The 25,091-nt window shown below is 40.0% G+C and overlaps 1 protein-coding gene across 1 annotated transcript in view; it reads left to right on the top strand.

The window, feature by feature from the left end:
- Nucleotides 1-1,982: 1,982 nt before the first annotated feature.
- Nucleotides 1,983-25,091, top strand: part of cadm2b (cell adhesion molecule 2b) — a 138,942-nt gene continuing 115,833 nt past the window's right edge. The window contains exon 1 of the mRNA XM_071924728.2: nucleotides 1,983-2,043. Coding sequence (XP_071780829.1) covers nucleotides 1,983-2,043 — 61 coding nt within the window. The remainder of the gene's footprint in view (nucleotides 2,044-25,091) is intronic.

The following is a 25,091-nucleotide window of genomic DNA, read 5'->3' as shown; positions in this document are numbered from 1 at the left end:
CTGCATTACAGATCTGTGTCAGCATCTCGTCCTTCTCTGCTGAACCCACATGGTCAATCAATTCTCTCCGTATTCAGGGCGCATGAGTGGAATTCTTTTCTCAAAGATCCAATGAAATGACGAGGAATTGACCTTCAGGACACGTGGGATTGATTCTTTACCACCATCCTCATGGTAATTGGCTTTGTAAAGTTCTGCTCTGAATTACAAGTGAGCCGTATAGAGAATGTATGTCACACAAGACTGCTCAGTCCTTCAAGGTTTACAGTTCAGAAAGGCAACAATGGCTCCGCAGGGATTAGGGATGTGTACGGTTTCGAGTTAAAAGGGTGAAAAGCGCAACATCAGCATACAGGAGTGAATGAGCGCATATCACTGTTAAGGGTCCTGACGTGACCCGTTCTGATTAAAAGCTATAATGAAATATAACGTGCCGAAACACACTGCATCAATTTCTCGTTTGGCCGTGAAAATCTGTGATCCTATTGATTGTTTAGGTAATGGATGACAAAGCTCGACACAGTCATTTACATTTTATTCCTTCTGCTTCTCAGAGAGACACCAGCGATTTCGAGAGACCCAAGATGTATTTTCAGTGCCAAAGCTTTTCTAAGGCGGCGCGGCCAGGTCAGCAATTTGATCTGAAGTGGGAGTGGCGTGGAAGGCTACTGTGCAAAATTGAACCAAATTCGCCCCAGCAGCATGTTAAACCATGTGTAAAATCCTCACTATGGGCTTAGAAAACGATCCCTGGCTGGAGCCACTGCTTTGCCCTCTGTCTTTAGTTGTGGATGGTCACACTCATTTCTGTACACCACTCACAGGAGCCTTGCGAGGAAGAGGGATGTCCAGCAGCCCATTAACCTCCCCTGCACCTGTGCAGTGATTCTTGACACACACCCAGCCGCTGGGTCGCAACCTTTGGGGAAAGCAAGCGTCCTTTTCACACACCATGAGCAGGAGCTTTTTTTTTTTTGGTTTGTTTTTTTAAACACATGCCATCCTTTCATTATATAGTCAACACTCCAAGACAAAAACAACAACAACAAAACTCACTCTACAGGGCAAAATTTTCCAGGTGCTAATAAGTATTGATTTTTCAGTGACAATTATTTTGAGTTGACAAGTGTTTATTGGAGGCTTGCTTGTTTGCTCATAGAGCTGATATGGCTCAGGTGGGTGTTCAAAGCTGTCTAAAGGTGTTACATTAACTCTGATGGCTGCGGACCTATAAACACTGGCATGTTTTTTACACTCTCACAGTTACATTAACACTGACAATAAACACGCAATAGTGGACAATTCTTAATTAAAAATCAGTATAATATGCTTGTAGAGACTTATAGTGTGTCTGTGAAGTTTAATGGCCCCTTGTGGCGTTATTATATTTTATGGTATTTTTTAAGGTAGCCTATCTCCTTAAGTATCACTACAATATTCCTATCACACTCCTATAGAGACTTAAAATTTGCTGTGACATTTGTGTATAGTATCCTTCTAAAATTTAGCATAGGATTACTCTCTCGAAAAAGGGGATGCGGTTTTGCCAAAAAAGTAAGCCCTGTTGTCACAAGGTTGTTGTTCAGACAATTTACCAGAGATCAGAACTATTTCTAGGTGCTCTCCATTGGTGAAGCGTCTTCATTAGTCAAAAAGCGTGGGCGGGACTCTTGCTCTCTGCAGCGAGTGAAAGAGAAAGGCAATAAAGGGAGGCAGGAGCTGCACTTTCCCGACGAGCATCTCTGCCGTCCTGCCTCACCACAGTAATCACTGCCCCCGGATCTGCCAAAATAAAGAGGGACTTCACTGGAAAAGCAGAGTTCATCCCCGCCGAGGTGCCAATGTAACTCCAGTCAGTCCGAAAACTGCACCCTTTACCTGGATAAGTCCATCCCGACGAAAGAGAAAAAAAAAAAAGACAAGAAAGAAAGAAAAACGTGAGTGGAGTGTCGACGTGAATTTGTCAAGGAAAGGAGAAGAATATGATTCTCAAGCAGCACTTGATCTTCATCCTTTACAGCCTCTGTGCAAGCGTCTTTAAAGGTGAGCACTGAATGTTGCTGTGTAGACGGGCGTGGTGTGCGGGGGGCTGCGTGAAGTGGAAAATAATTACGGTCATGTCACACGTGAGTTTAAGTATTCAGTGTAAAGGGAGTTTTATTCCTTCAGATGCGGATTTGCGCAGCAGTTTCACAGTGGACGTTTCTCGTTTAAGGCTGTTACAGCCGGCTGTGTGGGAATGCCTGAAGTTGAATTGTGCAGCGCAATGACCTGAAAGCAGAATGCGGCTGCAAGTTTTGTATAGAGGTTAACTTGGATGCTTCCCTCATTTGGTTTTCATTTACATAGGACATTAGGCTGCAACTATGCCTAGCACTACCTTATTTTTTTCTAATTGTCGTCCAATTGTGAACCTTTTTTTTTTTTTTTCCTGAAGCTGACACTGATGCACTATAGGTTAAAAATCGCTCGGCATGCGTCTTCGTTGTTTATTGTGACACTGGTGTCATATTGAGTGAAGCATTTTCTGCAAGTCCTACTGTCGGTTCGTTGTGGGCCTTTTAAGCCATTGCACAGATGACTTTAAATCGCTGATTTGCACGGGTGAAAAGAAGTTAAAACGCTGCTCGATCCAGCCTTTTCTCCTCGAAACAGCAAATGCACATTATTGCATTTGAGTTGAGGTTTTGTCTCAACCATATAGGCAGTTTGCGCACAGTGTGGATACATTCTCCAAGAGAGAAAATGTTTCGGTATGCATTGCTGACCGTGCAAGCCATGTAGTCCCTCATTCAAAGTTGGGATGCTGCGATCAAACACAGGTAAGGCTGTGTATGATCCCTCTCTGCAGCCAGGCATCACTGTCTTCTTATGACAACTCCCTTAACTCCCCACAGACCGTCCCGCTCTTGGACATGCTTGCGCAGCCACCGCCCTGTAGGCGACCAGTGCGCAGATATAACGCCTATAGAACAGGGACTGGCAAATGTTTTCATGTCAACAACTCCCATAGACAAAAGAATTAGCCACGGACCCCTATTTGATAAAATTCTGTCCCACAGACCTTCATATAGGAAGATTTTCCTTAGTCCTTGTTGATTTAGTGTGGCATTATGTAGGATGTCTACACTGTAAGTGGGGAGATAATAGTGGTGCGAGTGACCTAGGATCGGAATGGTCATTTTTATGCGGCCAGTCATAATTTCTGGTGAATTTAATTACAGTGGAATCAAGTTATTCCTCATTTGCTGGGGACCCCAAGGGGTCCTTGAGGGGGGTCCCGGACCCCACGTTGAGAACCACTGCTAACGAATAATCCACAAAGCATCAACTCAGCAGTCAAAGGCTCAAGCACTACAGGGTTTATATTTCTCATCCTTTCCACACTGCATCATTGTCACACCTGATATCAGCTCTCACACATGCAGAGTCCTATTTAAGTCTTAATAGATTTTTTTCAAGGGCATCATCTGTTGCCACATGTTACATATTTTTAGTAAGCAAGTGCCAGAGCATGTGTTCAGAATAATGTGGTGATGCAGCCTGGACCCTAGATTTAGCAAAATTTTGGGTAGCTTAATGGTGTTAAATCTCATCAGCATGACTTTGATGGAGGTTTTTCTTAAAGCTGCAATATGCAACTTTTGCCTTGGTGCAGGAATTGTATTGTCAGCTCCCACCCCGTCTACCTTGAAATACCATCTAGCCTGATGAGGGAGCCCCACTGTCTATGAGCACAGTGCATGCTGGGATAGCTTGTACGGTGCAAACCAAGCACGCGATGGCGGAAAAGGGTTGGAACAGCAGTTGAAATTCAGCTGACTTTATGCAAATGAGCGTGGTGTTCGCTAGGTGAGAACCAATCCATTTGGTGACATTGATTGCGTAATGCTTCTACCGGTTTCCACCCACTTTCTCATTACCAGGAAGTAACGTTAGCTGTTCAAGCATGTCTTTTGAGGACAATCTGATTATAGCGGTGTCAGGATTTCCCTATTTGTATGTCACCTCTCTCACTATCGGGACGCTGATAGGTAGGGACAAATGCTGCCTCGAGGACTTGATGGATCTACACAGGCTATTAATACGGATTTACCAGTGAATTTAGCAATCGTTAGCAATAGTTTTTCTGCAATTTGGATTGATTAAAAGTTGTTTGTCCAACTCCATGTCCTAGCTATTACAAGTTTACACAGCTTTCTACACTCTTCGAATATATAATATTGAGTATATATATTGAGTTTGACTGACGTCAATCCTGCTTGCGGTTAGGAGCGTCATCCCGCTCCTAACCGCTCTTGAAAAATGTTGTCCCGCGACGTCATATTGTAACATTCTTGCCATTGAAACGGCCATGATATTGAGTTGTAAATGACAGTGATTTTATTAATTTTGTTGGAATCTTTAAACATTTCTGTTAGTCCTGTGTAATGGCTGTTAAACAGATGAACACTGTAGGTTTCGTTCTATTTATTGCCTATTAATTTTACAACCTGCTTCAGGGGAAAGGGGAATGGGAGCAATCGATTCACTTTCAAAGTAAGAGCGTGATCCGCCTACTCACTATCCACTTGTGTGGTGCTGAACTGAAGCGCGAATAAGTGGCCTGTCCGACTGTGGTGCTGAAATTTTAAAGAAGTATTCGTCATCCTGCAGCTGATTCTCAGACTCGGACCACATGTTCCCGCCAGCAGCACTAAGAATTAGTCTCACGCAGCAATTTTCGTGGGGTCCGATGGGATTCCCATGGGAATATAGGCCTCATTCAACATACCGCAACTGATTCTCAGACTCTCAGATTCTCAGCACTAAGAATTAGCCCCACGCCACAAAATATTGCATTGGGTCCCGTAATAATCCCGCAATATTGTAATATTTTGCGGCCTCTACTTTGTTGTTCTTTCATTTCTTACTGCTTTCCACCATTGCTGTTGTTATGACCTCCTTGCACTTGATAGGTAAAACCTAGCTTACTGCTGGCTGCACCCACAGCAAAAGATATGCGCCCTGAAAACTTCCTGAACATCAGTCAAAATAAATTACAGGCAGACAGGGGGATTTAGGCATGTATCACAGACAGATAATGTATGAAATATTTATTTATTGTTATTTTAATGTCAAAAAGTTGCAAGTTGTAGCTTTTAAATCAAGTAAACATACTAAAAGTCCAATGTAAAGTATCCCAGTATGCCACTTCTAAAGCTTTCCTCTCACACTATATGTCCAAACAAGTAAAATTCTACATACTTGTAGAATTTTACTTGTTTGGGAATATAGTTTTTTGTCTAACTCAATTATCCTCAACAATTAACAGTGTGGAATTAACACAGTTTATTTCACCTTTATCTGATATCTGAATTTAAACCACAGCTCTATCTTTAAACTCTCAAACCTCGATAGACCACTTAACAATACTGAACAACATAATACATGTTTGTGTTCAATCAACTACCCACCATATGGAAGCTGTACTTTGAGGCCGTCTTTCAAAAAAAGATGACCAAATTATATTATATTGTTATCTTGGCCATACTGTGTTTTCTTGAATTGCAAGTTAAATGCTCCTGGCACCATACGGCTGTGATCAGATGGAGGCTTTTTTCTCCTGTTCAAACGCAAAGCGCAGCTATGAATGTTGCTAGTAACAGAGAGAGCCAGAGCTCAAAGGGCGCAAGGAGCGCTACATCATTCTCGTTGCCATATAATTGTCTAATTAGTGTTAGCTAGCTACCATGAAAATAAAAATGGACTGGAGAGAGTTAGCCGAATCTGAGGAAGAACCTTAGAAGAATACAGCACAGAGAGTTTTATCATCTTGTCCAAGAGCTCTGCCTCCATAGTGTCCATTTGAAGGGCTATTTTGTGCTTTGATGTTATGTGTGGCTTAAGTTGAGACATCTCCAACTTGGAGCACCCAGGGCAGTGCCCCAAAACTCAGTGTCCAAAAAGCAAGGCACATAGTTTGGAGGAGATGCATGCCTGCTGTGAATAACTGGAATAAGGAGCAAGCACGTACAAAAGCTATGTGATCATGGCCTGTTTGTGCCACATCGCACATTGCAGACTTTAGCCTCAAGAACTCTACCCATGCTCCACAACACTCAGAGCTGCTACTGATTCAATACAACTATCTTTTGGTTTTTTTCTCAAATGCATCGCTAGAGTCTTACCTACAGCTGCAGCCTGCAGCCTGCAACGCTGCCTAAATTCATATAGTGACAGATATGTGTGCATGTAGAGTGAAATGTATTGTCTTCTGTCTATTGTCTGTCCTGCACTGTCCTCTTGCACTGAATATGAGGTCCTGTGGTTTCTGTCGGTCGGGGCTATTAAAGGATAATTCCGGTTATTTTCAACCTGGCCCTTATTTTCCAAGTTTTTGCCATCATGACAAATGATTGTGTTTAAAATTTTGTCACTTCCTTCACTATAGAGTGTTCTGTGCCTCCACTTTGCTGGGAGCGCTGCTGTCCAATACACACTCAATAAGGCCCAGGTTAAAAATACCCAGAAGTATCCTTTAACTGGTTAGCTGGCTGGCCGGCTAGTCATGCTAATTAGCCATGTGGCAGAACTACACTTACTCTCTCTGCAGACCTGTGGGCTGGTGGTGTCAGAGAGACGCTTTTATGTTCGCCATGTTTCTTCGCTGGTCACAGCTGCTCTGATTTGGACTGACATTCCTCACACACAAGTGTTTCATCACTTTCTTACAGAGCCCAAAGAACTCCCATACCGCTGAGGGAACTTTTTTTTTGTTTGAGCATAAAGCCTTTTATCATCTCTTATCTCTTCAGACATTTTGGCAAGTACAACCTGCAAGTGACATTTGGGCGTTGGTGTGTGTTTGACCAAAACCTGCGGGGGCAGTAATGAGGGCAAAACGGAGGATAAATGAAAGTGGCCGACTTTTTTTCTTGCATCTAATCTGGTATCAAAACCACGCACATCAAAACGACAGACAAAAAGCCAAAGAGGTTCAAGATGAATAATTCCTCTATATTGTACATATTATGATCAAATGATAACAGTTCTCTTCTGTCATTTGGGTCTAGGAATTGATGCAAGTTATAAAAAAGTGCAGAAGCCTATTGTAAAACCTTTGATGTGTTTACTTTCCTTGACAAATATACCACTTTGTGTATAGTTTTCCCAAAAGAAGACCTACCCATTTCTTAGGCTTGACACCCCTATAGTGATTATCATTAAATATTACTACTTTGTGAGCAGCAGAACAAGCAGTAATTAGATTTATATAAAACTCGTGTGAAGATGAAGATAAACAGAAGTTATAGAAAGTCTTCAAATGGTCAAGATCTCAGAAAACTTCCATTGTTTGTTATAATAATGTGACACCAAATCTGCCGCACCACTGAACAAATTGTTAATCCATAGGACCTTATAATGCTAAAAATGACACAAATGTGTATGGAACAATATTTTTGGCGATTTACAGTTGTTTGGATATGATTCAATAATTAATGACATTTATATAAAATAACATGATATTACTTGTTTATTCAGAATCTTGGAAGTGGAGATCATGTGTGAGAGGGATATTTTTGAAACACGGAGATACAGTATATTGAAATTCCAGACCAAAGCTTATTCAAAAATAAGAAACATGCATGTACACGACATGCATATTAATGCATACGTATTCTGAAATGCCTTGCATTATTTAAATGTTTTCATTTGCATTTATCAAGATGGAAATTCCAACAGTTAAGCACAATAAATAGAATGTATTAGAATGGTCACATTTTCTGCTCCGTATGCATTATGCATATTATGTCACTAAATCCAATCACCTTGTACCAACACACTAATCATGTAAAATACTTTCAAACTCATGCATAAAAACAAAAAAATAAGCACAAAAGAACTTTAGAGGATCAGGATTAAAATCATGCATCAAAGTATTTCCTAGCAGCTTTTGTGGGTTTACGCCTGGGACAGAAACCACAATGCCTGCTTGGTTAAAAAATATGTTGAGGTATGCATCCAGGATTAGCAGTTTCTACCACTAACATGCTTGATTCCAAGCAGCCCCTTACTCAACATTCAGATAGTGAACATACTGTAGATATGAATACCAGCACTACCTGCAAGTTTGATCCTCATTTTGAGTCAGCTGGGATGACATTTGGTGCACCACTTCTCTGTTCTTTTACGTTAAAATGGAGTTTTGTTTTTAGGTTGGATCTGGCCGTATTGAAAACCTCTTGAAATGAATACATATCGAACCCTGGTGAAAGTGAACCCCAAAATGTCCCATACTGAGAGACACAGGGAGCCTGTAAGAAATGCATGGGCGCATCTCCTGTGGGCCGGAATAATCAGGCTGCTGGAATAAGCTGGCTGAGCTGAAGGCAAGGTATGGCAGAGGAAGGTGGTTTACATTCAAGGATACCCGTTCCTCACCGCTGAGGGTTAGCTTATCCCTGCAGAACTTCTCTAAGCTGCCGAGTGCTGGCCATGGTGCCGCGTTGTATACCGCTGCATATGAATAATCCAGTAAAAGGGACAACTGTGCTCCGAAAGAGCTGCCGCTGCCCCGCTTACTTTATGTTGACAGATATACATCTGTAGGGATAAGCCTCAAGCCAGAGGCAAATGCGTTCAGACAAGTGGGGAATGGACTTAAAGATTAGCTGCTTGCTTCCCCAACTATGCCGTCTGCTGTCAGTCTCCCTTTGCCATGCTCTTTGTCATAGCAGTTTTACACACCGTGCCCCCTTTCCTCCTCCAAATGGCTAGGCTTAGCCACAAGGTTGATAGACTGTAAGGGCAATTAAGCCACTAAAGATTATTCTGACCCTTATTTGATTGAAAGAGGTTAAGAGATTTTTCTGCTCTCCAAGAATCTCGTCTAGAGAAGATACTTGTGATAAGTTTAATGCCACAATTGGTCATGCTGTAAAGTGGTTAAAGCAGTGCTTACATTAAGCTCAGGCTCCTGAAGAGGCACCTGTGTTCACGCGTCTTAAAGGGAAAATCCACCATAAAACAGAATTTACATGTATTCCTATGATCATGGACAGCTGAGTCAATATTTCCAAACATGAACAGCTCTCTGCCAAAGCTGGAATCCGGAGAGCCAAGTATCTAATTTGTCATGTCATCAAGCAACAGGAGCTATTCTATTTGCAGTCTATGCAGAGCTGGCTCATGGTATGTTACAAGTTTTACACCCGCATGAGCCTGATTTCATAGTTGTGCAAAGGTCTAGGTTACCATTTAAACCTCATTTGTCCAAAGCCCTGGGGATTGGTGGCTGTTCAGGAGTGTAAAATGCTCTGAAAGTTGAAATACATTCAATTATTAGGCTGTTCATAATATGAGGCGCGCCTGCACATGCATTCCAAAACACTCTGCACTGTCAAGCTGAAATGCTTGTGCTACATACTCAATAAACCATGCCTCAAACATATGAGATCAGCAACATATTAAAGGCATCAGCCTGAGCTCGGAGGCAAAAGTAATTATTTATTTTACAACATAATCCCAGAATCCAAAAAAAATCAATACCTTAATGGTCAAAGAGAGCCAGTCAAACAGAACAAAAGGATGGGGAACCACCTGACCAGCCGCGCTGTGGGCCGCCGGACGCAGAGCTTCCCCCTCAACTACCAAAGGGAAATCTACACCTCACCAAGAAAAACTGCAAAACAGAACTGCTGGCACCTCCTTCCCCAAAAGAAATAAGAAAAAGAAAAATACTTAATTACATTTAGCAACAAGGAAACTTCCTGCAATTGAGCACAGTTAATATAATATCATATTCCCATATATTGATTATGTTTAGGCAGCCTGCCCAGTGAATTAGCAGCTGCCCAAGTAAAGTTTTGTTTTAGATTTATTTTGATTTTGTTCAAACTTAGCACTTCTCATCAATGTGGTTTATACAAGACAAAGATGTAATGCTGTCAAGCACTGAAAGCATATTGGTGAACCACAGTATTATAACCATTATTCATTGTGCCTATGACACGACACATGCTATTCATACAAACGAATGATAGTGGAAAAAAGTGCTTCATTAACTAAATAGAGAGGTAAAGTTTTATACCTAGTCTTACCTATCTACTGACATTTTATTTAACAAACTTAGTATGTTATCTTTGTTTAGGAACTAAACTCTCTTACTCTATTAACTACAGTATAAGCTAATGACTTAATGTCTTAATACTGCAACTTTAACTGACAATTAAACTCCCATTTAATTATTGCCAGATTTATTATGCAAATATAACATAATACAATACAGCTCATTACAAATAGGTTACATGTACCTCCTCAGCATACAACATCAAGTGCAGCTAAAATACATTCTACTTAGATAAATACGGTACACACACAACCGAAAAATATGAAATCAAATCCGTCATTATCTGAATAGGTTTTGCAGACAAAAGAATAAAGAGCATTTTGTCATTGAAGTTTCGATAAATGAGATTCTGCCACACTACTGGAAAGATGGTAGGTGTCTTTTTTTGTGAGAGGTTTATGCATTCTCTACATTTCAGTATTGTGCCCAGAATGAAGCCTATACTTCATTTTATGCCCGTTTGCAGTGCTGACCTTTACCAATCTCTCTTGGCCCTCATCTCTGTTGAAGTGGGCTGTGTGCCCGACTATGGATGAGCCTCTGAATCTCATTTAGCCCGTGTGATGATCTCCCTTTTTCTCCTCCTGCAGCAGTCTCTATGAACAAAGTTAATATTTTTTTGTTCAGAAATGACAGCCATACATTACTCCATGACCCAGTGGGCATGTAATCTGTTTTAGTTGTTTTTCATAGCGGATGTTGTATCACCTGGAAGTCATGTTGTGTTATGTTATGCTTTCTGTTGTCTATTCAAAAGCTTTTCAGATTGTTATCACAGGAGGGGATGACATCTTCATGAAAGTAGTCCGCTCTCTCTCTGGCAAAACATACTGACCAGCGTGTTAATGCAAGCGAGAGAGGATTTGGAGTACAGAATGTTAACCATGAAGTATTGGGAGTGTCATTGTGTGGCTGCTATAATAGATGCCCTGTGCTGCTTCTGTTGTGTGTATTTGGGAGACTTCCAAAAAAAGAGTGATAGACTACGTTTGGTATCACACTGCAGCCAAACACCTGGCAGCCTGACCATAAGTGATCATGCTTGTTTTGAATTGTGTCAGGGCCTTTTGCAGGGAAGCAGAAATACTACAGTAAGGGGCCGGGGCGTCTTTCATTAATATCTTGGATGCTTTAGTCAGATATGGTGATGTGCAGCAGTTGATGTGTGTCTTAAATTCACTAGAGACTAGAGAAACCTTTTTATATTATCAAGCTTCACTGTTTAAGAACAGCTGTCCTCAAGGTGTGACTGACTGTTCTCAAGCTTTGGAAAATTACACTTGCGTAATATATTTGAAGCTAACTGCATATAACTGATGTGCTGGGTATCGCTGTTTTGAAATGACTGTTGTAACAATATGAATTCATTCACTGTAATGTATTTAGATATCAATTAATTGTAATATGATTTAATTATCAGAGGCAGGCCAGTTGAAAACGAATTACATGTTGCCATCTTTAGCAGAACCTTGTTTTCCCAAATCTCTTGGGAATGGAGGATGTCCTGTGGGAAACAGAAATTTTCTGGGAACTGTAAAGTGTTGACTCAAACTTATATGAAATGCATTGGGAATTACTGTGTCCAGTCTCCTCTGAGGTTTAAATGTTTCTATTTTTATGTATCAACACAGAATTTCCAACAATTTAACATTTAACAATTTGCATGAGTGCATTGCTATTATGCCTCTTCTGTAGCGCAGTCAGGCTGGGTGTCTGAGGTTCAGATAAAGGAGACTTCTCTTTGTACTTTGAGCATGTACTATCTTTGGAAATTTGATATCTTGGTGAAAGAAGTCATGCATTTTCATAGACTTGTAAGGCGCAGATCATGAAAAATTTGGTTATTTATTCCCGGTTTAATATTATGCATTTTATGGCTGTTTGATTTGAAATGGTGTTTGAACAATATTAACTTGAAGGCCATGAAAATAATGAAGTAAGATCTGCTAACAACAGCTTGTTGACTTGTGAACAAGGCTTGTAACCAGTTGTACAGGCAACTATGAAAACCATTTTCTCTACTCGCTGAATCCCATTCAGGGTTGCAGGAGGCTGGATCATAGCATGTGTTGGGCAGAAGGCAGGAGGCAGAGAAAAACCATGGACAGGTCACCAGTCCATCACAGAGCGAACACACATACACAGAGAATCACACTCACATTTATACCTATGGGCAATTTAGAGTCTCCAATCCACCTGATGTGCCTGTGTTTGAAATGTGGGAGGAAACCCACGCCAACATGGGGAGAGCATCCAAACTCCACACAGAAAGTCCGGGGTCAGGAATTGAGCTCGGGTCCTTGCTGTGAGGCGACAGCGCTAACCACTGAGCCGCCATGCTGCCGCGAATGAAGACCAGAAAACCAGAAAAGAATGGAGTTTATACACGAACAAAAACAAGAGCATGAGTAATGGTAGGGTTCAGGAACAAAATGGTAGTTTGAAATCTTATAATTCCATTTATCTAGATTACTGATAAATATTATTAACCATTACTGAACCGTGGCTACTTTCCATGTTGTGCCTACTTGATGGGGATCTAACCTGTTGTCCAGTTCTTGATATCCAAACATGTATGGAGTAGTGTTTATGTTTCGTACACACACCCTTACCATGCTGTGTAGCCTACATAAAGCAAATTTTCATTTATTTAAAAATGTGCACTACGATTGACTTACTCAGTGCACAATGGTGACTGTAGCCAGAGTAAAGTGTACAGTGTCAATTAAACTTCTTGCAATATTCTACAACAATATTCTTAGTGGAAAATGTTTTTTGCTCCTAACTAGTGAAGGAATGTTATTTTGTGGCTGCAGTGCAAGAGTAGAAATGTGAAAAATTCTGCTTCTGCCTGAATTTAACGAATGGAAAATTATTTTGTTCTGCAGCTCTGCTTGCATGAGATGCTATCCTGAAAACTTAACTTTGGAATAAAGACAAAAAAGCGCAAACTTAAGTTGATGCATGTTTATACCCTTTTATTGACTTCCTCTTTAAAGGCTTCCCACGGGTCTCTAAAGCTGGAGTGCAGACACTGAATGCAGGCATATTTGCAAGTGAAGGTGGGGGATAAAAGCATTGAAACTCATGTCCTCATAAAGAGGGATCAGCAGTCTGAACGGGAGCTGCATACCGATGCAAGAGATGCCAGTGCTCGGAGCCAGAGAGCATGCTTTGCTGAAAAAAAGCCTTAAAGCCGCTAAGCTGAGAGCAAGAAGGAGAAAGGAAGAGAAGGTGTGAAGCAGGAAGGCACACAAACTGCAAGAAGCAGAGGGAAGAGTTATGGTGTAATGCTAGATGCATCAGTCGTTCCCTCTCACCTAGAATGATGAGGGAATGTAAAAGGCATGTTGACATGGTTTGAAAAAGGAGCATTTCATTAACATAGCACACTGTCCATTCATAGATTTCCTTCTGATTCAGTTGGTTCAATCTGCTCATAAGTAAGTCAACATTGTAACCTTTCCACCCACAGAACAGCTAGAGTAACACATTTTAGTAATACTTTTAAATGAAATATGCCCGTGTGTGTCAAACCCACTCAAAATCTATTAGTTTTTCTACATGTGTAATATGTGAGGAAATAAAGTTTGAGATTGTTAGTTAAGGAATTTATGCATAATGTTGCCTAAATTCAGGGGAACAATACAGTACAGAGTGCAGGCAGTAAGGATAGATTACCGCCTGTCATTAGAGACGGCACTGAGAGTCGTCTTTTTGGAAAGTGTCGCACTACCTGCTCACCGCCGCAAGAGTTTGACATTCTCAAGGTGCTTGCAGACAGCGGGCGGTTCCCGCTGCTGCCTCCATTGTTGTCAATGTATGTACTACAGAAACTCTGCTGCCTCCGGTGGCGGCAGCTGCAGCGTCACGGAGAGAAGGCTACCGCCGTTCTAAGGTATGCGCATAGGTTTTTGCTGCTGCTGCCTGAATTGAAAGATGTTCAACATTTCCAGCCCGCCGCCTCTCTTTGATCAGAGCGTGTTTCTGTTATCATGGCAACCACATCAAGGAAAACCATGGAGGAGATGATTTTACTAGTTTCAGAATACTCAGAATTGAATGACGCTGCTATACTGGTGTACAAAGATCTAAATAAAAAAAATGGTCATTTTTGTTTACGGTTTGTGGGAGAGACACTTCCTTGTCTGCATTTTGCACCTTAAGGGTGCGTTCACACCAAGCGTGTTTGGAGTGGTTTATTCACTCTGAACTCTGAAGCATGTGCTCCTTTAGTGTGATTCATTTGAGCAGGTGAGAACAATGCCTTTTTGAACTCGGGTGGCACCACATAACCACACTGAGACGGGCTGAAAATCTTCTTCTTCTTCTTCTTCTTCTTCTTCTTCTTCTTCTTCTTCTTCTTCTTCTTCTTCTTCTTCTTCTTCTTCTTCTTCTTCTTCTTCTTCTTCTTCTTCTTCTTTTGAAATAGTGAAGAGAAACTATAATGGGCTTCAGGTTGTGGAGAAGACTTGGTTCACATAACTACAAACAGCAACAGCATCTGAATAAGTGACGTTGAAGAACTAGGGCTGAACTCCCACAGTTGACTGGTCGATTGTTTTGGCTGCCATGCTGATTGCTTTAGTCCAGCAATCACAGTTTTTGTTCTTGCCCCCCAAAAATCCCACAAGTCGCTCCTGTTTGAGCAGAGAAATCCATCAACCCAAATGCTTACGTCTGTCTCAGCCCAAAGATCAAACGCTGCCAATGGCTACGTTTACATGCACAGAGTAACCAGGCGGTTGGCCATGCTCCAGTTCAGGTCTTATTTGGGTTAAACTGTTTGCAGGCACTAGTGATACCCTACAAGTCAGTTGCTATAAATAGGCTAGAATGGTCTGCCCACAAAAAATGTATTAAAAGGTGCGGCCGCCGGCTCCCCCCTCCCTGTTTGACTGAGCAATAGAAGGTTACTTCTAATACAGTGGAAATGATGATCAACCAACAGTAATAGTAAATACTGCACACTGCCGTGGTGTTTGTTGAGATCAAAATGTACCATGTGCGAGTCTGAGTTTGCACAGACGGCGAAAACCGAAAGCCAAAGGAGTAAGATGTTTACATGCCACAATAACCCAGTTAGTGGGAGTAAACCAGGCGTCTAACCAGGTTAAGAACATAATTCTCTGTGCAGAGTGTAGACACTGTTACCAACTGGGTCACTCATTGTTTTCCCCCCTGATTTAAAAGTCACTAAAGGCACCGAGCTCTGAATAGTCATTTTGCGCAATCTTTGGTTAAATGCAGGATTAACCATCAGTTTACTGTACTTCCAATTTATAGTCAAAATTATATGCTAAATTGTATGCAATAATAATTTGTTAGTCGAATGTAAACTGAGTTATACCACTTTGTGTGTAATTTCATTAAACTAGCATCAAACTTATTTGATTGATTTGACTTATTGGGTGACTTGTCAACTTGTCATAGCTTTGGATTTGTAATTTTAGTGCTGTCACTAACTAAGTCTGAATATCTAAATCAAATAAGACTAGATGCCTAGTGGTGACTGGGCCACTCTGGTTCTAAAACATTTAAAATTTACCCCAAAATTGTGCTTCAGCAATGTTGAGTGATGAACAGAACTGGAGGCCAAATTACCCAAGAAGGTCCAAATCAAAGTAAGGGTTAGAGTTAGAGAACATCCATGATGCTGAAGGACCTGCTCACACAAGTTCAGCTACCCTTAATCCAGTTGTTGTAGTTTTTATTTGGACTTTTTTTTTTGGCACTTTGGCTTCCACCTCTGCTCATCTCCCATCTCTAGTTGATTGAAAAATAATTTTGGTGTATATTTTTTTTTGTTTGAAGACTGGTTGAGTCCGTCATTGTCTGCTTCGCTCTGGCAGGCATCATAGGCCCTTGCTGGTGCATTTCAATGTGCTTAATTTTTTTTTTTCACTTTGTTGAACTTATCAAATAGCTGGACCGGCCACCTGCTTGCCTGGCCAAAAAAACCCAAAGTGCTCTCATTGAGGACAGGCATTACAAAGAATTGTAATTTGTGTAAAAAGTGGGATACTTTTATGGAATGTACCTCTGTAGCATCTTTTTAGTTCATAGGACTGATAGTGTAGCACATGTTGATATTTATTTAGATAAATTGTCTTGTTCATAATTGGAAAAAATAGCAAAAATTAGAGTATTAATTTGACAGTTGATCAGAAAAAAACATTATTGATAAAACTCTCAGGTGTGGACAGTGGAAAAAAGTGGGAACAAGGAGAGGACCAGACGTTGCCTTTGCTGTCAGAATGAACCAACTGTGTGACTTTGAGCGCAATAAGAGCTCAACTTTTCCCCTACTTAGCTATCTCTGCTATCTGTAAGAAAATACCATTGGAGAGCTGTACTATTTTGGATTGTGCTGCTGAAATAACAGGATATAAAGCCAGGATGGACCCTACAATAAGCTCTTATAATGGCCAGTCTGGATATACCCTGCCTTTTGTGAGCTCAGAGATGATTACACATTTAGTATCCTCCAGTACTGGTGGAGTGTGAGGACATCCGGTGTGTACCAGGTGACCTTAACTACTGGAGCTGTAGCATCCCCCAGATAATGACCACTCTGAACCCCAGGAGCAGGCCTCATCGCCCCATAAATACAGGGACCATATGGACTCGCGGTGGAAAGCTGCTGACAGTCACTTTTCAAATGGACGTATACTTGTAGGAGGCTTTGTGGTATAAAAAAAGACTGCACCGCCATTTTCCCAGGTTGATGTAGACAATATTTCACAGAGGCTATGCTTCAGCTGCGTTGGGTACATTGCAGACGTCTATAAAACATAGTTCGAGGGTAATGCAATTTTTCACTGGAGAGCTCAACTGAAAAAAAAAAAGATATAGTCCAGGATTACTGACTAAATTCATGTTTGTGAATTTTGCCCATCATAGTGTTATAGTGCCTTGTTTGGGATGAATTTCTTGATGGCAGCTTAGCTTGATCTTTGATTCAGGAGCCACATCAAGAACAATTCTATGAACATTTGAGGAATTTGGCAGCATTTCTGAAACCACTTTGTAACTTGTGTTTGAATAGTTTTATAATAAATAATGTGGAAATTGCTTTCTGATGATGTGTGTTAACTAAAATTGTTTAAACACACACTGGAAATAAACTGTTCTGAACCCGAAAATGTGGAAGCAAATGAGCTGTTAGCAACCAAAGCTCGGTAAAACTCAAATTATTGTTGTTTGCAGACAACACATCTCCACATCGCCTCTGAAATGGCACTTCAAGGCAATCACCATAGGATGTAAAATTTAGATATTCTTTCTTCTGAAAGGTCCACACTGTGTATGGTGTTTTCCTGTATCCATAGTTCCAACCCTGATTGAACAATTACTGTGTGAGGTAGCTTGATGTACAAGTAGGCCCTCGGGACAGAATTGCTCTCCGCTATGGCTGCTTACAACCCGACCAATTTTGTGATGCTGAATTCCAAGCAGTGAGTCCGATATGACTCATCCAGGTTTCACCAATCTCCCAATCTCCAGGTGGGCTCTCTATCCACAAGACTACTCACCTGACCTGGCCAAGCTCTGATTATTAGAAGGTGTGGTTACATGGTGCTACTTGACTACAATTTGGTTTCAACTGCAATTAAAGACAGGAATTTGATAGCACAAAGGGCCAATAGAGTGAAACATTTTGGTGTTTTGATGTCATCTTTTTGGTGTACCAGAAAACCAGTTTTTCAGTTATTGCAGCTCTCGATTCCATATACTAAATTCATATTTAATAAGCTTGATGTTTAATTTGACTGTTTATTAAGTTGTATTTGGTGTATCAACATAATCACAATTGCCCACACAAGGATGAAAGTATTCTACCACACACTAAATGCATTCAGACTTGTCTCATTACATATCTTTAATGTATATACACTATAAACTGCAAAAACAAAATAACAAACAATACGTTTCACCATTAGGCTTCATCCGATTCGCTTACCAACTGGATGCCTTTCAGTGTGCAATTTCAATTTCAGTGTAGTTTTAGTTTGTTTTTCAGTGTGGGTTCGGTAGCTGTAGTTTAGTTTTTATTATTCCCAAATGTTATAGTTTAGTTTTTATTTAATTTCAGTTCCAGTTTTAATGTTTTTGGTAGATATGGTATTTTGTAAAGATGTAATGATAGAAGTAAAGAACAGGAATTTTGGATACGTTTGCAATGGATCTCTTTTTGTACCCTGCACATCAACCAAAAGATGACAACAAAACACATTTGATGTATATTTTCATTTTATTTTAATTAGTTTTACAATTAGACAGCATAGGTCAGTTTTATTTTTTTCACAAAGTCTCATTTTTATTTTTATTTCAGTTTACAATAATGCTTTTTAAACACGTACTTTTCATCCATCAGTTTCAGTTACTTTTCGCACACTGAAAGGCTTCAGACCATTTGATTACTTGCCTTTAATGTCTCTATTCTAAATAGCAACAACAAAACTGGATGCCTTTCAGTGTGCGGTAGAATACTTTTACATCTTTGTATAACTATTATTCCTGCTCCTGAGGAAAGTACTGCTGTGCACTGTGCATGCACAACTGATGATACTTGTAATTGTGTATGACTTCAAACCCTATTCAAACAGCAGTTTTCTGCCTTGGTGCACTATACTTCCCTTGGTTTCAAAACACAATCACTGAAACACGATCAGGATATTTTAAGATACTCTGTTGTAACAGCGCACCGGACTGATCCTGGATTACTTACACTTTTGCCAATGGCAACACAGAAGCCGTAATAGGGAATATGGGTTTTCAAGATATTCTTAGCAGTACAAAGGCTTTGACAAATTCACCCCAGATTGACAGGCTCCAGTGGGGATTTTTAGATTCAGTGTTAGCATTGAAACCATAACCCACTGTCATTTCTTCGCTCTAACACTGGAGTTAAAGGAGAAAATGGTCTAAAGTTAATACACATTTGATCAGTTGCCTATATGCTTTTCTGAGGATCATAGGATGGAGGTTCAACATTCAAAATCTATTGTACACCCACATGGCAAGATGAAGTGGGAGCTGGTGAGATTGGGGAGTGGTGTTTCTTATTAGCAAGAATTGTGCAAGAAATGACAGGACATTTAATGACTGTATTATCAGACTACATTATACGTAATATCTCTAATTACAATCTTTCTTCTACACATTTTTCTATTATGCAATAGGGAATTCCTTATTGCATTGTTTGACATCAATGTCTTATAATAATGGGTGGTTGTCATTAGTTAGACTGAGCCACATAGCTATATAATGATATGTACATTGCTTAAGTATTATTTATTCCCTTTGATACAAATCATATTTAACCAGGTTACCTGATGAGCAAGTAGGTCGTCATAATTGGTGTAGTGTAAAGAAAAATAACAGCTCTGTGGACTGTAAACTGATAACATTTTCTTAGTAGCAATTTAGCTGGATTAGGAGAAAATTATAGTTTTAAGCCCAAACTGCATTACTATTATTGTCCTTATGATCTGCATTATTTTTCTGCTGTGTCTGCATAATGTGCAGTACAGAGAATGACAGGAAAGATAGGCGAGAGAGGAGACTTCCTGCATCGTTGGCCATGAGCCACACCCAAGCTCACAGCATCACAACATCATGGGAGGCGCCTCCTCCTGCTATACACAGAGCACCCCGCTGTTTGATATGCTCCGTAATGACATGACATTTTGTGTGGGAATATTACATTTATTGCATGAAAAATCACTAATTTTGACCCATACTCTCAAATGGAATGAGGTGTGCTGTATGGAATTCATATTTTGGCCTGTGCAAATTACTAATACAAATTATTTGCCTTAAGAGGGAAATAGGTCGATGCATTATTGCTATGAATTAACAGAAACCATGGAAACAGCACTTGCAAAATGCTGCCATGAAGTCAGAGCACAGCTCTTAGAATAGTTTCCCATTATGGCCGTAATACCTCAACATTATAACACGGCTCTCCAGTCTCAGGATTCAGCCACATGTGAATTTCTACTGGCACCAATACGCTGTAGTTTGTTTTAATCATTTATCATTGTTTTAACTTATTGATTTTCTTTTATCTTTTAATATGTAATACCGAGCAGATCAATGTATGCAATTCATATTGAGGTTTAAATAGTTAGTATGCAGACCTTTGAGTATTTCAGATCTTTTAATTATTGAAGATATGAAATTTGTCATAAAGACCTGTTAGGCTGCTAATTTGCATTTAACTCAAGTTCACTTTTTTAAGTAAACTTCTAATGGCTAAAAGGTTTGGATATATAAAGTATTTAGATAGCTGATTATATCAAACAGCGCAGAGCTGCAGCAGATCCTCAAAGGACTTCAGTATTTGAGATACTGTATGCCTGGGATAGAAAAAAATACCACTATGTTTTTTTCACATTTTACATGTCTAACATTAATGCAAGTGATAGTTGTGGGAGAATATAACTGCAAAAGTAGTTAAGTTGATAGATTGTTTAATCATTGCTTACACTTAACGTACCTCCCGCTTTGAAAAACGGCAAATTAGGGCTGTATGAATGAGCGATACATGACATGAAACCATGCAACTTAAACATTGGAAAGTCATGATTTATCTGCTTTTGCTTCACTTCAATTTGACCAAACATGATTCATGTAAATTAATATGTTTTAAGTACAGTACAATCTCTTTCTAAAGTTGTAAACCGCATCCTGGGCGCTGATTAGCAGATAGTGCCAGCCTCCCGTTCAAATGATCAGGTATTATTTGGGTGGCAGCTCAAAAGGAAATAGGTAAATTCTTTGTTGATTGGTTGACAGGCCCTGCTTACATCACCATGTCCTCATTAGCCCCACCCACTGGAAACCCAGTGAATCATTTTGAGACTCTTTCAAGGAAATTATAGGATTAATATTTGATGATGAAGTTAAAATAAAATGTGATAATGTGTTCCTCACTGAACAAAAGGAATATATTTATGTTATTAACTTTGCAATAGCTTAAATGTTTTTGTGATCAAGTGCCCGGGCTATATCCTTAAAAAACAATATTTAAATTTCAATCTAGAAATGTAGAGGCATATATCAGGTTCTGCACTAAATTAATCACAAAATGCCATTCTGAATTCAGAAGAGAGCAGTCAACCTTTTCATTTATTAACAAAACAATCCGTGTTATATATGGTATTAATCAATGCTATAAGGCCCTGTCTTAGAAAATGCAGTGGTCTAATGAAAATATTTGTCGCACATACGGTGTAACTTTAATCTCGCTCCTGCCCAGAGAGAGCCAAATTATGCTAGATTACCCATCAGTTTTCATTACAACACATTCAAATCAAAGGGAGTCTTTTCTAGCCTGATGTAATATTGCTTGGGCACTGCAAAGTTAGCCATTTGGTATGAATTGTGTGTAATCATCACTTTTGAATGAACTAATACAGTCATTTATTAATGAGGTACTGTATATGCATTATCAGTGGCTTCATGTGTCCCCTGTCAATTATTGAGACTTGCAACGTAGCAGTGGATCCAACCTTTCCTGATATATTTTTTGTCTGTTTAAACTAGGGCTGTGCAATTAAGTGAAAGAACAGAAAATCGCAATAGGAACTACTTCAATTTCCAAATCGCATGAGGTTGCAATTATTTTATAAGAGCGGTGGCTGCTCACAATGGACTCCTCAACATGGTATTTCGGTGCTGAGCCCAATTTCTTGGCTATAAATTGCATATTGTAATAAAAAAAAAACTTTCATTGTATTCAAACAGAGCAAAACTTAAGCAGCAGCATTTCTCTTATTAAAAATGTTTCTTGTTTGCTGAAGAATCTAAAATATTGAAAAAATCTGTGTCTGTTTACCGAATTGCAATTTACAGTATATCGCAATTGCAATGTTCAGCAAAAATAATCACAATGTGATTATTAGTCAGTTTTGTGCAGCCCAAGTTTAAACAAGGCCACTGTGCTCAAAAACAACCCCTTGTATGCTTAGTCAGGAGCACAGTCTGTAATGCATTAGTTCATGTTTATCTCTGCTCTCTCAGGAAATTGCAGCATTATAATGGTCTTAAAGAGCACATGCAAGGCTCCTCTCTCACCAAATGAAATACTGTTAGTAGTGTTGGGTGTGAGAGGGAGGGCACAAGTTCAAACAACATTTTACACTGCTAATGAATCAATCTTTGGCATTACATTCACTCCCTTAGCTAATTTTTTGTTAATTGTTTTTTCTTTGTTATATTATCCTTCAATTTACACTTATTTCCCCTGCCTGTACCAAATCCCTCCCCCGTAAGAGCTGCAGAGTCTGCCGCTTTCATCTGCACACATTATGTGCATATGGCATTGAGCACTGTATGTGAGCGACAAAACCCAGAGGCTTCCGGGAATCTTTCACCATCTATCATTCAGGAATTTGGTTCTATTAACTTTCGGTATACGTCTAATTTGTTTACAGTATCATGTTTGGAAATTAACCATGGCCCTTCATTTTTAGGTCCACACACTTAAAGTCCAATAAGAAATATAAAGGTAGTCCTTGACAGTGTAATGCGTTAAAACCCATTTGCTTAACTCTGGAATTACGGCTTCGCTGTCTTTAGATGAGCCAACAAATCCTCTTCTTTTTTCCATTAACACAGCAGCAGCACCCACGTTGTAACAGAAGCAGACATCCAGCACCACTTTCTCAGCGGGTGCATAAATCCGTTCTCCTTTAAGCTACATCATAATTAAATCACGAAATGTACTTCCTCTGGTCTAGTATATCCTTAAAGGATAGCAGCGTTAAGCAGATTTTTTTTTCCCTTATCTCCATTGGCTAGTGATCACGTTACACCTATCCCAGACAACTTCCATCCATCGCAGAAACAGAAACAGAAACTTTGAAACTGAACTGATTTACCTGGTATCTCCCAGTGTTTTCAATGCATCTACAGTAATACGCTCTTCAGTGACTTGAATTTTAGCTTCATTTGTCTGTCACTGTGTCAGCGATTTTGTCACTCTTGTAAAGAATACTTGCTTGGAAATTGCCTCCTGAATTTGAATTCAGACATTGGCAGAAATGCCCCTAAATGCTGGTATGGAGTCCATTTTCTCATATCTGTGCACAATGTTGAGCAGTTGACGTGTTGACTAATCTAATAACAGATTAATAACTAATAACAGATTACATTTTACATAAATGACTTCCTATTCATTTACATGAATAAAGTGTTTTTATAGCTTCTCACAGGGCCGCCCACATGCTGCTTAAGGGACTTTTAGTGGTTTATTGGTTTGTTTATGCTATTTAGGCAACTTGATACAGATAATTGACTGTACAGGGAGAAACTCTGAACATATATGCAAACATATATGTTCTGTTTTTTGTATATGGCAACTGTAGACAGCTCAAAGAAATGGTAATTGGTCATAAAAGCTGAATTTATTACCATTGTTACATTGTTCCTAAAACCTAGGTGCTTAAGTGCTTTTTGCACCGACTCGCCCCCCTCAAAAGCTGCTCAGTTGAAGTCTAATAGACTTGTTTGTGCTCAGTATTACGTAAGAGCCCTGCTTTCACAAGGGATTATAGTAGGGTGCCAGTTGCATGGGGTTTTCTGCTCAAAAGTGCATGGTAAGTGAGGTAAAGGAGTTTGAACCAATAATAATCGTAATAATACTTCACAAAGTAGTCAAAAAGTAACAGTAATCCTTGAAAAACAAGTGTAATCCAATTACACACTTTTTAAAATGGATTCTGGACTGACTACCGGTACTAAATTTTTTGGATCTGATTACATAACCCAAGAATTACTACCCAACAGTTCCCAACTATGCAATGTGTGCCAGAGAAATCAAAGCGCTTTCAACTGATCCCAAGTCTATCTAGACTGCTGGTAAACCTGCTCTCTCTCTCAATGCAAAATGTTTTATCTCTGAACAGCGTGAGTGTCCATGTTATATACTGTAAAAAATAGACGCATACCCATGTAGACACAAAGTAAAGACTCCTCAGGGTGTTTTTAGATGTACTTTGAAACTGTATGGAGTCAACAGGAGCTGCAAGACATGCAGACAGTCTAAGATTTGAAGTAGCTGATATACCAATGCTGTATTGAGGGTCGTAGAAAAGCTCTAAGCAATATCCATGTTTGTGTGCTCATTATTGTTACTGCTCCGCGTTTGAAGAGGGTGCTTATGCTTATCAAAGAGTGAATTATCAAGCATGACATAAACAGGCATAATTAGACCATCAATCAAGTAAATTAGTTATGGATTATCTCTCTGTAATTGACCCTTTTGTATTATGGGTTCAAAGTGAAACTTGGCCAAAGACTTTTAAAGTGGGTTGGGTGGCTGTGATTTATGTTTCGCTTCCTGCCCCTTATTAAAATAGTTGTGGGTAGTGTATAGAAATATACACTCTTCAAATTCCAGCAATTACCTCCCTCTGGGCCACACAGCTGGTATTTTGTCCCTGCTGTATTGGTGATGACGGATCTTCTTGAAATGTGTCTAAAGCCTCTCAGAATTGCACAGGAAAAGGAATGGATGTACACTGGCTTTTATCAAGTATTCGATCATGAAATGGGGCAGAAGTTGGTGTAAAGTGACGAATCATAGGCTAATAGTCAGCGGCCAAGCTGATCTGTGAGCAGTCTATGCCAATATGGCACTTTCGGGATCTTAGGGTGTAAATGCTTTCTGGCCAGGCTTCTTCTGAGAGCTCTAAATGAACTTGACGTACTGTATCAGAGGAGATAACAAAAGACTGCCAAGGTGCAGAGGTGATTTGCATCGAGGCGCTGCTGGGCCTCCCGCTATACCTGAGTGAGCTCTCAGACCAGTTTCCAGACACTCTTTGGTAAGCAAGCGGCGAGCCTGCGATCGTGACGTGTCTTCAGATGTTCACTGCAGAGCCCGAGCAAGAAAAGGTGGGGCGGCCGCGTGTCTCATCCCCCCGTACGGCCCCACGGCTCCCTGACTGTTGGTTGAAAAATCACTCGA

The sequence above is a fragment of the Centroberyx gerrardi genome, chromosome 6 (assembly GCF_048128805.1).
Source record: "Centroberyx gerrardi isolate f3 chromosome 6, fCenGer3.hap1.cur.20231027, whole genome shotgun sequence".
Classification (NCBI taxonomy): Eukaryota; Metazoa; Chordata; class Actinopteri; order Beryciformes; family Berycidae; genus Centroberyx; species Centroberyx gerrardi.
The sequence above is the reverse complement of the archived record's forward strand: the minus strand, read 5'-3'. Positions and strand labels throughout refer to the sequence as shown.